This window comes from Anoplopoma fimbria, chromosome 19 (assembly GCF_027596085.1).
Source record: "Anoplopoma fimbria isolate UVic2021 breed Golden Eagle Sablefish chromosome 19, Afim_UVic_2022, whole genome shotgun sequence".
Lineage (NCBI taxonomy): Eukaryota > Metazoa > Chordata > Actinopteri > Perciformes > Anoplopomatidae > Anoplopoma > Anoplopoma fimbria.
Genome location: NC_072467.1, coordinates 21,200,032 through 21,216,822, shown reverse-complemented (window position 1 = coordinate 21,216,822; position 16,791 = coordinate 21,200,032). Strand labels below are relative to the sequence as shown.

At 40.8% G+C, this 16,791-nt stretch overlaps 1 protein-coding gene across 1 annotated transcript in view; it reads right to left on the bottom strand.

The window, feature by feature from the left end:
• Positions 1-7,719, bottom strand: part of LOC129107988 (transcriptional enhancer factor TEF-3-like) — a 31,062-nt gene extending 23,343 nt beyond the window's left edge. The window contains exons 1-2 of the mRNA XM_054619608.1: positions 7,673-7,719; positions 5,499-5,854 (exon numbers count right to left, since the gene is read on the bottom strand). Coding sequence (XP_054475583.1) covers positions 5,499-5,854; positions 7,673-7,719 — 403 coding nt within the window. The remainder of the gene's footprint in view (positions 1-5,498; positions 5,855-7,672) is intronic.
• Between the last annotated feature and the right edge of the window lie 9,072 nt (positions 7,720-16,791).

Sequence of the window (16,791 nt, the reverse complement as noted above, 5' to 3'; positions counted from 1 at the left end):
AGTTCCAAGTTATATTTTCAAGGAATGATTAGGAAATTCTGAGCAAATAAAGGATCCATACAATTAAGTGATACTTTCCCTTCTCATATTCTTTTATGAGCTCAATTTCTGGGAGATGGTCTCCAAATAGTTCTGTGAGTCCTGCACTCATCAGCATAGTAACTATTTGTGCAGCGGTCGTAGTCAAATCTGAAGTTTGCTCTTGATTTCTGACAAAGTATAGTATTTCTAGCAGAGGAGTAAATGTAACAGTTATATTAACACAACATGCCACAGGTGTCTTCGCAATTAGAGATTTATGCAGAGGTAGTTTGCGTGAGGCTCTGCGTATTTTAATCGCATAGACAGATCAACAGATGTCCGACCCGTTTAGACCCTTCTACCTTTCACCTTGCTGATCCGGGATGTCCGGATAAAGTGACAGTGACAGCTCTGTTGCACGGCTATCGCTGCTCACCATGCCCTATCGATTACACTGTGAGATGCAGAGAGGACATGTACAGACAGACAGAGAGTGACTGAGATGGAGGGAGCAGAGATTCCAGGAGTTCATCGTCAGCAGAGGGGTTCCTCGAAAACCCTCCAGAGAGCATCAAATCTCATGAGGGTTTGAAAGTCAGCACCACTGACTAAATGGTTGGAGGTTCAGGTTCAGCCTCTTGCTCATTGCTCTTATGAGGCTTGTGTGCCCCCCACCAGCGTGACACAAACCACTTGTATACCATGAAATCATGGCTATGCTATGGTAACGGCGGGGCATGTACATGCTGCAGCCGGTGGCTCTCATTAATTTCCCTACATTTTTGTCTTTATTTGTTATTTCTTTTCGTGTTCATCACTAATGGGATATAAAAGAATACATTCATGATCGCCGACCACGGCCGACCAACCAGCCAGACCTGACGGACCAAATGCCACCAAACTGGCCAAGAGAGGAGAGGGAGGAGAGCCGAGATGGGAGCTAGAGGAGGTGGACTTTGTGTTTACATCATGATGCTTGGCGCTCAAAGGTCGATGGACAATGTTTTTCCTCATGTTGAATTTTTAATGTGAAGATGTTGGCATCTTCAGTTTTTTTTTTTAATCACTGCGGTTTACATTCTAATGATGAAATAAAAAATAGGAACCACAGGAATGTACGACTGTTTCTGTTTTGTTTGTCATGTGTTTGCTGTGTTACAAGTGGGCTTTAACTGAATATTCGTTGCACAATGACAATAAATGATTCTTTAATCTTTGAATGCTAATAAAAGTAAAGATATGATGGAAAGCATGTGTAGAAATGTATATTTCCATTTGACCGAACAGTGCAGCAATAAGTAACAAAGGGGGGGTAATAGACCCTTACCCACTTCTTCCAGAGGCTTCTTCAAGTGGTCAGCAAGTCAAGGACACTAACGAATCTCTCACTTTAATGCCAAAGTTTGTACCCGGGTGAGACGCGCTGTTGCTTTCCACTGACCTCTACATCACATTCTTGATGAGAATGACTTGAGGTCAAAACATATTTGCAAAAACCGACAATGAGTTGACATGTTGCACAAGCAAAGCATAATGGGAGCATGATTCATTGTGTGGGAATTCTTTGTTCTGCACCGACACAAAAATATGCCACTACTGAGGGAAACAATGTTGACTTTATCCTCTTCACTAAAACACGTTGGATTTTTTTTTCACAGGAAATCAGACCGGTCAAAATGTGAGAAAAACTGCTCCTCTGACAGATGTTAGGAAATCAAGTGTGATGAAACCAAACAGCTGCATAAAACATGATGTGACGTAAGATTTAAAGTTGCCAAATAAAAATGAATCCAAAGATCTCATGAAATAAAACAATTACAAAATCACATGACCTAAAATGGTCGCAGTAAATAAAGAGGGAAGATAATCACATTTCCAGTGCCACATTCTTCTAGTAGGAGCTGTCAGCACATTGGTTTCCACTGAACTACAAGTTTGGGACTGTTTTCCATTATTGCAGCATGAGGCCTTCGGTCAGACCACAGGGCACGTCTCTCACTGAGAGACGCACAAGGCAGGAAATGTTTTCCTTGGCAGATGCATGTCGAATTACCGCTGGAGTGCATAACCGCCACGATATCCGTGACACCGTCCCTAATAAGCGAGCTAATAGGTCTGTTGAGTAACAGGCGCGAGGGGCCAGAGCTATGCACAGCATTATGGGAAAGAAATGTCATGAATGTACTGAATGGCATATGGGCTAAAGACATTCCATTCAATTTAGGAATTCACAAATGATAGAAGCGAACATTCCCTGTGTTTTGCTGCTCGGAGACTCAATATCATATTGTTTAGAAAAGAATGGCATTCATTCCTCGGAGTGGAATTCAAACTAAAATTCAGAGTATGTTCCTCTCGGCCAACCGTTGTTGTGCTAAATGTTTGTTTTGTTGTATGTATCCACATTCAGCCCATGCAAGAAGACTTAATAACATTTCTAAAACCATCGAGTCATGGCTTCATGTATACCTTAAAGATATTCTCAGCTGATATTTGATTTGGCTACCGGATTTAAGACCACCCGTCAGCGCTTTAACAACATTAACAACACAAAAGACCTTCAAAGTGGCTTTGCATTGATTGTGGTTGCCTGAATGACTTGAGTTGTTGGCCACTTGCAACCCCAGGGATGGTGATAAAAGGGGAGGACAGGGGAGCTGCAGGGGCCGTGAGGGAAGGGCTGCTTAGGGGCCAATAGCGGAAACAGTGGGCCATGCAAGGGCTCACTCTTGCCTCATTTGTCAACTCATAAATCGGGATTTGCCGCAAGGCTGTCAGGTTGAGCTCAGAGAGCATCTGGAGGTGAACTGACAGGCAGACGGACAAACTGACAGGAGTTTTTCATTCAGGACAAAGAGAGACAGGGAATCTGAAACAAAGGGATATCAGAGTAAAAATCACAGAAATAACCTTAGGGGAAGTATGCACAACCTCTACCTTTCTCACTGTAAAATACACACACAAAGACTCACACACACTGGGGACAGGTGTGAGAGTTCTGCGGCACCCCGAGGCCGGGCAAGACACCACTGCCCACCTTGGTGTTTATTTGTCCACACCCGTCCTCCTCCCCTCCGGGCGCTCAAAGGGTAAACGTCTATTCTGGTTTAGGGTTACAGCCGAGCTGCCTTGAACCGCCGGGCTCCAGAGCGCACACATGCCATTCCTGGCGGGCCAACGCGCTCCCTGGCGTGCATCCCCTGCCCCTGAACCCCACAGGGAGGAAGGGGGCACCTCAGTGCCTGCCTTGCCAAAAACCCACCATCACCACCTTTACCAATCTACTCCCACCTGCCCCCCAACTATTATAACAGGCTTTATAAGGGTTTACGTGTTGATCAGAGGATGGCCATGACCTCGATAGGTGGCTAAGCTAGGCTAGGCAAAGCCAACATTTAAGGGAGCTGTCTGGCACAATGACAAAACAAGGCGATGACAGAGGCTGTCTGATAGCGCCACCACGTCCGTCAGCCAGTTTTCCACCGAGCAGATCCACTATCAAACAGACTGGCAGGAGGGGAGGAGAACACATGATGACAAAAAGCCATCTGTTAGCAAATATCTTTCAGCAAGATGTCGTTGAGGAACGTCACCTCACCTTCCCAACACCTGTTTGGCAACAAAATATACAAAGATTCTATAAAGAAAGACCTGCAGTGAAGCTGTTGCTGCTGCTCCAAACCTCAATTAACTATTTTAGGACGTGATGGAAGGCAAAAAAACACATCTCTTGGGAGGGCACCAACAAGGAATCAATTATCTGTTGGACAATTGCACGGACAGTTAAGGCCACAAAACAAATAGATTTCCTGAGACAACAACAGACAAAGCTGGCATCCAAGCCACACAATCACAATTGGGGAGGTAGAATTATCCCCGTTCCTCTGAACTTGTTTGGGGTGAGTGATTTTGAGATAAGTTTGGAAACAAGAATACTGTAAAGTACTCTCCACTATCACTGCCAAAACACAATGGCACAAAGGTCTGGCCCAAATAACTCACCATATGTTGATAAGGCTGACAAATTATACTCTTCTTATAGAAGATGAACAAATTGAAGTCTGCATGAGAGGCGCATTGTGTAAGCATGTGTAGAAGAATGAGTGTGTGTGTGCGCCTGTTTCTGACACACCACGCCATCATAGTGTACACTATGGGACTAAGTGGAGCTGACAGCTGTGCAGGAAACAGGAGTGATGTGAAATATGAAAACACAGTTGTGGTGGTCAATGTGTGTGTGGGTGAGAGTTTGTGAAACAAATTGACCATATGGAGTGCAGTTTATAGTGGGAAGTGTGGGGAAGCGAATTATAGTCTGTTTGTGAATCACAACACTGCCGATAAGTTGCACTGTGAGTTTATTTACAGCAACGTCTGTATGAAGAAGTTCACAGCTTGTTTGTTCACCGCCTGTAACTTTCTTTTTACTTACATCCATCCTAAATGTGTCTTTTCCTACAGCTCTTAAAGTAGCAGGAAAGGCTCCATTTTTCTCCATGCTGAAAAAGCAGTTTGAGGAGAAAGATTTTCAATTCTTCGTAGCTACTGATGACACTATGAGTTCAATATTTCCCCAATGTTATTGTACCTCAAAGTGAGGCATTGATGAAAATGATCTTTATTATGTTTGATTATTACCTCCCCGAGGCGCAAAAGTTTTGGCGTTTGTCAATGCTCAAAAACTGACATTCATAGAAAAGGCTGGTCTCATTTCTGGTCTCTTACCTGATATGTAATGGTCCAATAAATTTAGGAACGATACGAGATGAATGAATCCCTTTTTATCTTCACTGCAATATTGATTGTAAGGGGGACGATTGAGAAAGAGTCAACTCTGCCTTGAAGGAGAGATGTATTGATTTCACCGCAAAAATTTGCTGTTGTAATTTGTGGTGTGTCCAGGCCTTTACAGCTTATTATAAAATCCATTACTATAACTGATCTAATAAGATTGCAACATTCCAGATCCTGACTCAGTTGTCCTATCTATTGAGACCCAGCCTGTTTTGCAAGTCACAAGGCAAGACCAACAAGTAAAGTTCAAGTCTTAAAATGTGTGTTTTGATTCCTAGACAAGTCATTATGTGCCCCTCAGCCAATTGAATGGAGTTCTAAAACTTTTAAACAAAGCTAGTATCCTAAATCTGTATTTGTATTTTAGAAATGAATTCCCTTTTAGAACATTTAAAAACAAAAAGGAATCAGGTATATTACACACAGTTATTTGTAATTTCTTAGCTAATTGTTTTGCATGTTGCCTCCAAGTTTTCCTGACCACAGCATATTCTTAACAATAAATGTGATATTCTGAGGCATACTGAATCTAAAATGGACATTGTGGAAAAGAAAGGATTGAGCATGACCTTCTGGTTTGCTAAAGAACATTATGCACATGAGCTGATCTTCAGGTATTGCACTTATCATCCCATTCATAAAGAAAAAGGCACATGATAGAATGAGGATAGAGGTGGGCGTACCGTACATCTTGCCCTCATCAGAGAGGATGATCTTCCTGCGGCCACAGGGCGGGTAGATGGCCAGGGCCTCCTGGAAGCTCTGCTCGATGTCGGGGCTCCACACGCCCTCCGCATCGTTCTCCAGGGGTTTGTCGAGTGCATCCCCCAGCTCCTCACTCCCACCCCTGGGGGAGGGAGCCGGCACCCACTCCGCAGACGTGGTGGAACCACGGAAAGGGGACCACGGAGCAGGGGGTGGAGGGTCTGGGTTGGGGGAGATGATGAGAGAAAGGGAGAGACTGCAGGAAGCGTGCCTGGCTGTATGAAATCCACAGATGTGATGATGATGATGGTGGTCTGGATGTGGCAAGGCAGTCCTGGGAAAGCAAGAAAAGGATGATTAAATTGACATGGTGCTGTGTAAAGAGGAAGTTTTTAAATCCAGATTTATCAAGGGAACATTTTGGATCTCACAGGTTCTTCTTCAAAGTGTTACTGATATATTGGGTAGAAAAGTCGAACGCAAAATTTGATTAAACTTTGACAAGGATTTTACTGATGTACATTTAACATGCCTGTATATGTTCTAAAAAGATTAAAGTTTGGGTAATATCAAAATTCAGTTAATATAATTTTCTGACATATTGAGCATATACACTTTAACTAAAGCGGACGAAAAATAGAGATAAGCATTCAAAATGAATTATAAAGACTGCAACCAACACTCATTTGTATTCATCTCTTCATATTGATGATCAATAATTCATTCCGTATGCTTTGAAAAGTCTGTAAATGTCCTGAAACCCAAGTTCATGTCCTCAAATTGCGTGTTTTGTGAGACCAACAGCCAAAACCAACAGACATCGAATGATCAATCACATGAACCATAAAACAATTGGAAAAATGTGTTGATTCATTTTCTGTCCATTGACTAATCTATGAATATTTGGGCTGCTTAAGATAAACATTTCACAAAACCTTATGATTCACTCACAAAATATCATCATTTTAGGAATGCAAAAAATACTTTTACAGCCTTTCAGACGGCGCACTGTCCTTTAGTCTCTTCAGTGGTGTGTGACAGGGTAAGCTCAAGGGTTCCAAAATTTGCAGACCATGTAATCCTTCACATTAAATCAAACATGATTGCCACCAAAATCTGACTTAGAAGGTCTTCACTCTAAAAGTACTTGAGTCTCTGAGAGCAGCTACATTGAGGCCGTCATGTGAAAACAGTACATGGTCACATCAGCCCCACAGCTGCTTATCCTGATTTGGAAAAAAGCATCTTGGATCATAAAATTAGGTTAGAGAAAACAAATAAAGTGGCACCTAGTGTTGAGACAACAGCAGAGAGAGGGGAGGAGGGGAGGGTTCAGGAGGGGTCTCGAGTCAACAAATGAGGAGACGCATCAAAGAGGGATCACCGTCCTCAGACACACACTCCACGGAGGATCATACCAGGATATTAAGGCCAGGAGGCTTTTTTAAGGATGCCCATTTCTTCATCAACAACACAGTTGACTGCATTATTAAACTCTGAGATCCGCAGCTGAGATTCTAATCAATGTGTTTGTGCATCGTGTTGGGTGTGGGAGTCTAACAATAACCAGCTGACTAATAAAAAGGATCAACTTGACATTCCATTGGCTCTTAATGGGAGGATGAAAACACAGATTCACAGGAGAGTGACAGCATGGGGAGGTTTGACTACCAACAGATTCATATCCTGTTTTTCTCTAAACCCAGATTTGTTTAGGATGTGCATATAGTGCTTATACATTTGGGTAGAGAGTACGAGACGAGACGTCGGCTCCACCTTTTCCTCTCGCCGGACATGAGGGAGAAAAAAAATGGAAACGGGCATGGATGGTAGGAGGCGGTGAAAAAAAAAGAACTCAATGTCATGAGTCAACACAAACATAGCTTTGTGTTTGTCATTTTCCTGCCACTGTGGAACGGAGAGGCCTCCATGTCCATTTAGGGCAATTCAAAAGAAAAGACCATTACGTCAGTTATAATCCCAAACAAGAGTGTGTGTGCTACGTGTGAAGGCAGTACAGGGGTCTACAATTGTGAGGTGGAGAAGGTCGTAGTGATCTGGAGAGTGAGTCAGTGAGTTGTTTGAAGTGAGTAAGACTCTCCAGCCGGTCAGCCCCCCCTCCCCGCTCTCCCTCTGAGCCCCCTGATGTTACACAAGGCTTCCTGCAAAGCGTCCGGCCAGTCTACCATTCTGACCCATCCCTTTCTCTCTCTCTCTTACACACAACACACACACACACACACACACACACACACACACACACACACACACACACACACACACACACACACACACACACACACACACACACACACACACACACACACACACACACACACACACACACACACAAGTATAAACAGATAAAGACGTAGAAGCACACAGTGATAAAATACACTCGTTCCCACACAAACAAAACACCAATGCACTCATATACAGTCAGAAACAGTTAAAGAGCAGACTGGACAAACTCAGAGCTACATTGATATAAATGATAAGTAGGATTGTTTATGACAATAGTATTATTCATGGATTGTAGCTGCCACTAGCTTGTCTTTCCTGCTGACACATAAATGAATTCAAAGTGCTTTTCTCCAGTAATGTACAGAATTCCCGTCAGACTCAATAGGCTTTCAAGTGAAAAATTTGTTGAATTACTACTAATACATGTTCATGAAGACAAAACAACAGTGATTGTGGATAACAATCACTGGACAACATTTCATTTTTAATGGGCAAAGTAAGGTAGCACTGGCACGATTAATTGGTAAATACTTTGTGGATTTTAAAATGGATCGATTGATTCTTTAAGTCGGCAATTTGCTGAGTTAATTTCTTTAAAGTAAATATGATTTGCTGCTTTTCTGTTTTACAAAACTGTAAATTGAATATCTTTGGTTTTCAGACTCTTGGTTGAACAAAACAAGCAATTTGAAGATATCACCTTAGACTGAATGATATATAGAAAAATCTTAGTTGGGGCACTTAACTACATATATTTAGAGCTTAAATAATAAGTAACTTAATCGATTAGTTGATCAAGGATTGAATATCTTTGGTTGAATCACACTTCTCCTTGGACTCTTTTAAATTGTTATGGACATTTTTCAGTCTTCGCAATCCTTTTATAGACTGTATGAATAATCAATTAATTCGGAAAATAATTGACACATTCACAGATAATAAAAATAATCTTGAGTGGCAGCCAGAGAATATTCTCCTTTAACTGGTGCACAATATGAAAATGAGTCTCACCTTTGAACTCAGTGTGACCCAGAAACAAAACCTGAACTGACTCAGTCAGACAGTCAGTCAACTGAAGAGAGTGTGAGATTGTTCATAATCAACTAGTTAACAGGTCAGCTCTTGTGAGGCTGTGAAGGTTTTAGTAACTAATTGCTTTAACAGCATATGTTTGAAGAAAATGTACTCAGCACAGCGAACCGTCTGCTAAGAGTGTAAGACTTTTATTCAAAACAAAGAGAACTACACCAACTGTAATGTATTTACTAGTTTGGTTGCAAACTAAGACATCTGCCATCAAGAAACTACAAAATCACTAAACACAGTCAAACAAAACTAAATAAAACAGTGATCCTAATGGTTATAATTTGCAGTTGTGTCTTTCATCCCCCAAAAATAAATAAAATAGTAGCAGACGTCCCACTGCAATAAGAGCAACTCAGCTTCAAGGCCGGCAAGCAACTGAACTAATCCGAATACAACTTTTCTGAATCAAATCATTCACATAAAAACAAAAATGAGTTAATCTTTCTGTTGCACAATACAATAAGCCCTAATCTTGATCACAAGCTGACCAACTACTTGACAGCGGGCCAATGGCTTCGCTAACAATCACAACACAACAAAACTTTCTAAAATAAACCACAACACATGACTCAAATTTGACATTTCCAATGTTTTTGTAACAGATTTTTTTAAAACTACAACTTCAGCTCAGGACTACTGTAAGTCACTGTGAGATTTGTGGAGGCCATAAACCATTAGCGTGCTGCTCCATGCCTCCGTCAAAAGTGTCCAGGATGTTAATTAACCTAAGCCTTGCCTTAAAACAACCTCCCCTCCACCTACTCCCCCCCCCCTCCCTCCCTTCATCCAGCACCAGCGAGGCCCCTCTTCCCTGGATCCGCTCAACGGGATAATCCCCCAGCTGGTGCTGCGGTCAGGCAGGGGGCCACGTAACCCCTCAACTACACACACAAACACACACAGACCGATTGAGACAAACACCCTCATGGCATCAAATTATGTGGAAAAAAAACACTTTAACAAAGAGAGGCCCACACGTATGCACCACACATGACATGAGCCACAGATGCTTAAACGCACTCACGGAAATCACCAAAGCAGGTTCATATGCAACGCTGAAAGACATCACACACACACACAAACTGTAGCAGACAAACAAAGCCTTCACGTGAATACACACACACACACACACACACACACACACACACACACACACACACACACACACACACACACACACACACACACACACACACACACACACACACACACACACACACACACACAAAAGCAGAGGCAAACACCACATGAAGCTGCAGGTAGAGCTGAGCCTCTGTTCACCTTTGCCCTGGACCGGTGCCAGACAGGTGGGGAGGGTAGCTAGGCTACATGAGGGCACTGAGTGCATTTTATATTTTGGGGTATTATTAGCATGGCTCTATACCAACCGGTCATTTTGTCGATCACTTTGGTCAGGACTCAAATATCTCAACAACTATTGGATGGATTTCCTTCAAACTTTGTGCACACATTCGTGGTCCCCAGACAATTTTCCTTTATTGCCGTTTGGTGTGTGAGGTTTGGAGTGAAATGCTCATCAACTGTTCGAAGTATTTCCATGAAATCTGGTTCACACACTCATGAAAATTGCAATAACTATTGTGGAGCCAAGACACCTTTGTCTAGCACCTTCATCGTGTCAAAATGCCCAATACTTTGGGCTTTGACCCAATACGTGCACAGCTAATAACATTCCCCTCATCCTCAGCAGCACTTTCAGTTTTGTGCTTATTAGCAAATGTTAGCATGTTATAATGCTCGAATAACTTTTACAATTTTATCTTATTTACTAAAAGAATGTTAGCAGCTTATAGTTAGCATTTAGCTCTAAGCACTAAAGTGCCCGAATATACTCTCACAGAGCTGCTAGCTATTAACTCTTTGACTTGCTGGTGTTAAATTATCAGCAATCACTAGGAAGTATTGCAAAGGTCAGAGTGTATGATAGTACAAGTCAATATTATTATTATAAAAGTATTAAAAAAATAAAGGGTGACCAAAACCTTAATTATTTGTGTAGGTTTGCGTTTGTCTGCAGAAGTCAAAAACTCCAGAAAACTCCAGTAACATGCTTCCACTTGTGCACCGCTTCTGGCGTGCATTTGCGTGTGTATTTTGTGAGTGTGTGTATGTGTGTGTTTGTGTACTAAACTGGTCACGATCTATACTAATCAGGCTGGGAATGTAAAAGCAGGAAACTTAGTCTGAGGATCAGGCTACGCGATGGAAAGTTGCAGTGAGAGAAACTGTTTTGTTTTGTTGAGTTTATGCTGAGAGCACATGTTCTCTAGCACCGAGTCCCACTGGGCTGCACCGGTGGGAGTCTCCAAGCTGTGCACATTACACACACACACACACACACACACACACACACACACACACACAACACACACACACACACACACACACACACACACACACACACACACACACACACACAACACAGGGTAGTTGTCACAGATTCATGTTAATTTGAACATAAAGAGAGCAAACGGCTCCTACAAAAAAAGACACACCTTGATATAAAAAGAAGCACACAAACACTTCAGCATTTCGAACCAAATAGTCTGCCATTTTGTTTATTGATTAATCAATAAATTGCTCCATTGAATGTAAATGTAAATAATGCCCATCAAACTTTCCTAAACCATAATGTGTGCAAAATGCTAGTTTTGTACAACCAACAGTCCGTAACCCAAAGACATTCAATTTATAATCATATAAGAAAAAGAAAAAGCAGCAAATCCTGAGAAGCTGGAACTGGGAATACGTTCAGTCATCTGTCAAACGATCAATTATCAGAATAGTTGGCACTTATTTTATCATCTGTTAATCATTTCAACTGTTTTGGTTCACTTTCATAAGGCTGTTTTTTTTTTAAAATATATATTCTTTATTGTTTGACAGTGATATTCAAAAACATACATCAGCCCAAGGGCAATTTTCTTTCTTCTGCTGTCAACCTTTTTCAAAATTGGGTAACTTTGTACATTTTGGGAGAGGTATAGTGTGTACATGTAGACAATAAGTACAATAAGGCTGGTTTTTGTCCCAGTCAGGCAGATGTTTCCAGTGAGAAAGCTCTAAAAACCTACTGCTCACTACCTGATAAGCACCAAACGGCATACAGACATAGTTAGCAGCTAGATTAATAATTATTATTTGATTGTCAAAAAATATATTGAATGTTTGTCTTTTTTAAAGCAGAAAATGTTGAAAAATGTCTCTTTTCAGACTGCTGCCCCCAAGTGGCCAAAAAATAAGTTAAAACAAGTTATGGCAGATTCAAACATAGAGATGGGGATAAAAATGAAACCTCTTGAAATGATAAAAGTCGCATTTGGTTTAGTTCCTAAATCCCATGACTCCAACTCCTTATCTAACAGACCAGGCGAGTCTTGACCCTCTGTCCTCTCTAGATGTCATTGACAGAAGAGTTGGAGCCAAACAGGACAGAGGGTCTATCAGATCAGCCCCAGATAGTCCAACAGAAAGGTCCATCAGACCGGCTGGAATCAATGGACAACACAGTCACACACACACACATTGCACAGAGAGCTGTGGGTGCAGAGTGCTGTTGGTAGAGAAGGAGGGGAGGGTGTGTGTGCAGAAAGTCTTTGTTCTACAAGGCTCATATCTGAGGCATTATTCGTTTTCTCTCGTGCAAGCGGAGGAGGAATGATCGCTATGTGGGATGAACGCGGCAGATAAAGAACTCCTCCACTGTGGTGAGGACCTGTCTCAGGGCAACTCCACATACAAACAAACAAAGGTTGAAACACAAGAAAACCTGCTTGCTCACACACCTTTTTTTTTTTTTCCTCCCTTCTTACTTGGTCCACTCATTCACCCACACAAACATACACATCCACCTTTAGGCCCAGTCACATCCACCCACGTGAACACACACAGAAATGCTACGGCAGTGCAAACACTACAACTTTAGAGTTCACATTACAATATAACTCATAGTCTGAGATAATAGTGAACCCGAAGCCTTGAAATAAAAAAGGGCCAAGGCCTGGAAAAAACCCAAACTCCTCTGGCTGTCAGACACTTCAGAGGAGGCTCTGACAGGTGAGTTTTTTTCCTCCACCACCCCCACCCTTCATCACACTGTCACTACACTCCAATCCACCTGTTGCCCCTCTGGGACACAATAACGCACACACAACCCGGCAAGCCCTTTGTTAGTCATCTAACACGCTGCCTTTTCAGCTATGCAGCAGTATGGAGTACAATACAAAGTCTGTCAGTCACACAAAGATATACTGTATGTACAAAATAAGCAAGACGGAATACTTCTGTTTGGAGAACCACAGTTGTGAATCATGTTGAATACTTCTGTTTGGAGAACCACAGTTGTGAATCATGTTGAGTGTGTCACAAGATCTAAAAGTAAACTATGAAGGTGAAATGAAAACAAAAACTAATCTGCAACAATTCTGATTATTTATAAATCTTTCAGTCATTTATAGCAAACAAATAAACAAAAACAGTGGTTACAGCTTCTGAAATGTGAATATTTGCTGTTTTTTTGTTTTCTTGTAAATTAAACATATTTCGATTTTTGACTGCAAAACTAAGCCATTCAATGTTATTGGAATAAGTCACCTTGGCTTTAGAAACTTGTGATGGTTGTTTCTTTCACATTTTTATAAACCAAACAGTTAAACCATTAATTAAGAGAATGATCATCAAAGTAATAATTTATAAAAGAAATAATCTGTGGCAGCTCCTCTATAATTTACTTTGTGTTTCTTTGTTCTCCAACATATCTAAGCTTTCCTTTGGGTTATTTCACAGAACAGGATTATCAGGTTAACCACAGCACTCTAGAAGTGAAAATACATGAAAGCATGGAGCATAAATGAAATACATTTTTTTTCTGAAATGTTGCTCATTTTAAAGCTTAATGAGTATTTACATTTCTTGTTTCCTCTACCTGCTGCTTCTGTATACTTTAACCCCACTATATTAAAGAGGGAAGGTTACTTACTGCGCTTTATTTATGTCAGTGAGTCGTTAGTTACTTTAAGTATTATAGAAAACAGAAAGAATCAGCTCCTCCTTGGCCAGCTACAACATCATAATGCTGTTTGATATTATAGCATCAAAAATAATTAAAAGTTTAGCCTGTTACAATAAAAATAAAAAATAAAAAACTTTGACAGAGTCAATTTGCCTGCATAGTCAGTACTTTTATACTTTTAAGTGAATTTAACTCATACTATTCCACTTTAAATACACAATTTTACTTTAAATAAGTATTTTTACATCGTGTTACCGTTTCTTTTACATAAGAAAGTAAACGATATGAATAAGTCTTCCACCGCTGTGTACTTTTACTTGTCTGCATGTTTGACAGCACAACATTGACTTGTAACAGTACTTTTTTTTTTTTTACATTGTGTTATATTTGACAATACTTATTTCTGTATAAAGCACAATGAAACGCAGATGTTAAATGATCTAAAAAGACAAATAAAGATAGAGAAACATAAAAGCAACACTGCTGTGTCAACCCACTTCCACTCCATTGACACTTGTTGAGGAAAAAAACAAACCTTTGAATTAAACGCGCGCGTTAATAAATACACAGTTTGATTTATCTCAGTTTGTCGGTGTAAAACTTTACCCAGATCCACGCTAATGTTTGACTGCAAGGCTATGACGTTATTCTGTTTAAAAAAAGAAAAGAAGAAAAAGTTCCGGCTGCAAGCACAGGAAGTCAAACCACACACACACACACACACACACACACACACACACCACAGTGCTGGAATTACAGGGAAAATGCAGGAATCCGAGCGAAGAAATGCGAGATATTTGAGGAATGTTATCTCCGACAGTGAGTGAGCAGCATTCAGAGCGAAAGCGGTGAGAAATACTGACTCCAGATCAGCAATATTCAACTAAGTTTAAGTTAAGCCTACAGTCCGACAGTAGACGCAGTTTAAATCAGGAGAGCGACACTTTGACACATCATAGAAGACTTTATAGGAGCTTACCTGGTGGGACTTGGCGTCTTGCAGACAGGCAGGCAGGTAGAGCAATATTATTATTATTAATTATTATTATTATTTAAATAAATAGTAATTCAGTAAAAGGTTTTTTTCTTTTATTTTCTTTTTTTTTTTTCTGTTTTGTTTGTTTTCTGCTGCCTCGTCTCGTTCCTGGAGCAGTTTTTGTTTGAAGCGAGAGGAGGGCAGGAATTTCAGGAATTAGCCGTGGTATGACATGAAGCCTGGAAAAAGCCAGAGAAAAAGACCAAGGGGGGGGGAGGAGGAGGGAGGAGGAGGAGGAGGAGGGGAAGGGGAGGGAGGCAGGTCTGACCGGTCAACGCGTAATGACGAAGGGGTGGAGAGGAGGAGGGAGGAGGAGGAGGAGGAGGAGGAGGAGGAGGAGGAGGAGGCTGCAAAAAGGAAAGGAAAGCAAAGGGAAAGGGTGGTGAGGGGAGGGGGGGGGGGGAGTGGAAAGCAAATATCATCAAGAATAAGAAAATTGTGTAGAAGCCACTGCCTTTAGGATGAAGGACAAACAAATACATGACAGCATGGGAATAAGAAATAACTCAACTTCTATTCAATAGAAGTAAGTTACACAACAGCCTGTATGGATGACAAGGATGTGAAGCTTTGTACTGAAAAAGGAGTGTGAATAAAACGTTTGCCTGGATGAGAAATAAATTAGGAATTAAAATGTGTAAGATGTTAACAATTTCTTTTTTTTGTATTTACACCACATTACCCATGACATTGGCATTTAGTATGTTACTGTGCTACATATAATCTTACATTTTTCTCAGTTTGTCTTTCTTTCTTCAGGCTTCCAGTGATAATGTATATATTTTTATCCCTTACACCATGAAATTAAATGTGCTACAATGTACCTTAAGTACATTTTCGTTGCCTCTTATCAGGTGTAAAAATAATGTGAAATCATTTCTTATATATTAAGATTTTTTTAAGACATTTTGGGGGGATGCTACCTGTAACTCTCTTTCCAGTCCCAGTTTCCACATTCATTTTGCTTATATTGTCATATAAACAGACTGAAGCAATACATATTGTTAGACTTGGTTATGTTATGCAAGTTTTTAGAGGCTGTCTTGAGATTTGGTTCTGAACTTTGGACTCTGCTGTGGCAACACATGTAGGATTACATGATCTGGGTAACAGAGTCCTCCAGTGGATAGTGTTGGTAGGACATAGCGCTGGTTCAACGTCAGGATCTACTTCAAAGAGTGAGTGGTTTAAGCTGGAATTTGATTACAGTTTTTGAATTGACTTAATAATCATCTTTGTTTCAAATAGTATGCAGCTATTTGGTGTTATACCACATTTTACACTCATCATTGTTGGGATTTGCAGATTTGCTCAGCTGGAGATGCTTTGGTCTGTTTAATGTAGATTTACGGCTGTGCCACACTCTTTCCACTTCTTAATGACTGATTTAACTTCACTCCAGAGGATGTTCAGAGACCTGTGAATGTTATAAATGTTCTTGTGTCCCTCACCTGACTAGTGTTTATCAATCATCTCTACAATGAGTTGCTTGAAGTGTTCCTGTGTCCTCATGGTGTAGGTTATTTTCATACAACACTGACTCATCAAAAGCAGGACCATGCAGATGTAAGTGTATTTGTACTGCAGTCAACTAAAAAAATAACTTTATTACACATATGTGATCTCCATTTAACTGATTAACTCCCCTCTAAAACCAGTAGACCTTTTTTTTCAAAGCACACATATCTTGTCACATTAGGTAGCTGTAGCACAAATGTTACTAAGAACACTAATAATGGCTCCTCTCTGTTCAAGTGTCCCAGTGAGAGGGACAGTGAACCAGCATGCACCATACCAGGACCCTGAAATCCAAGCAGCTAAATGGAATTCAGCCATCATTCTTTTTCATTATTTACACAGTTTATAATAAAGT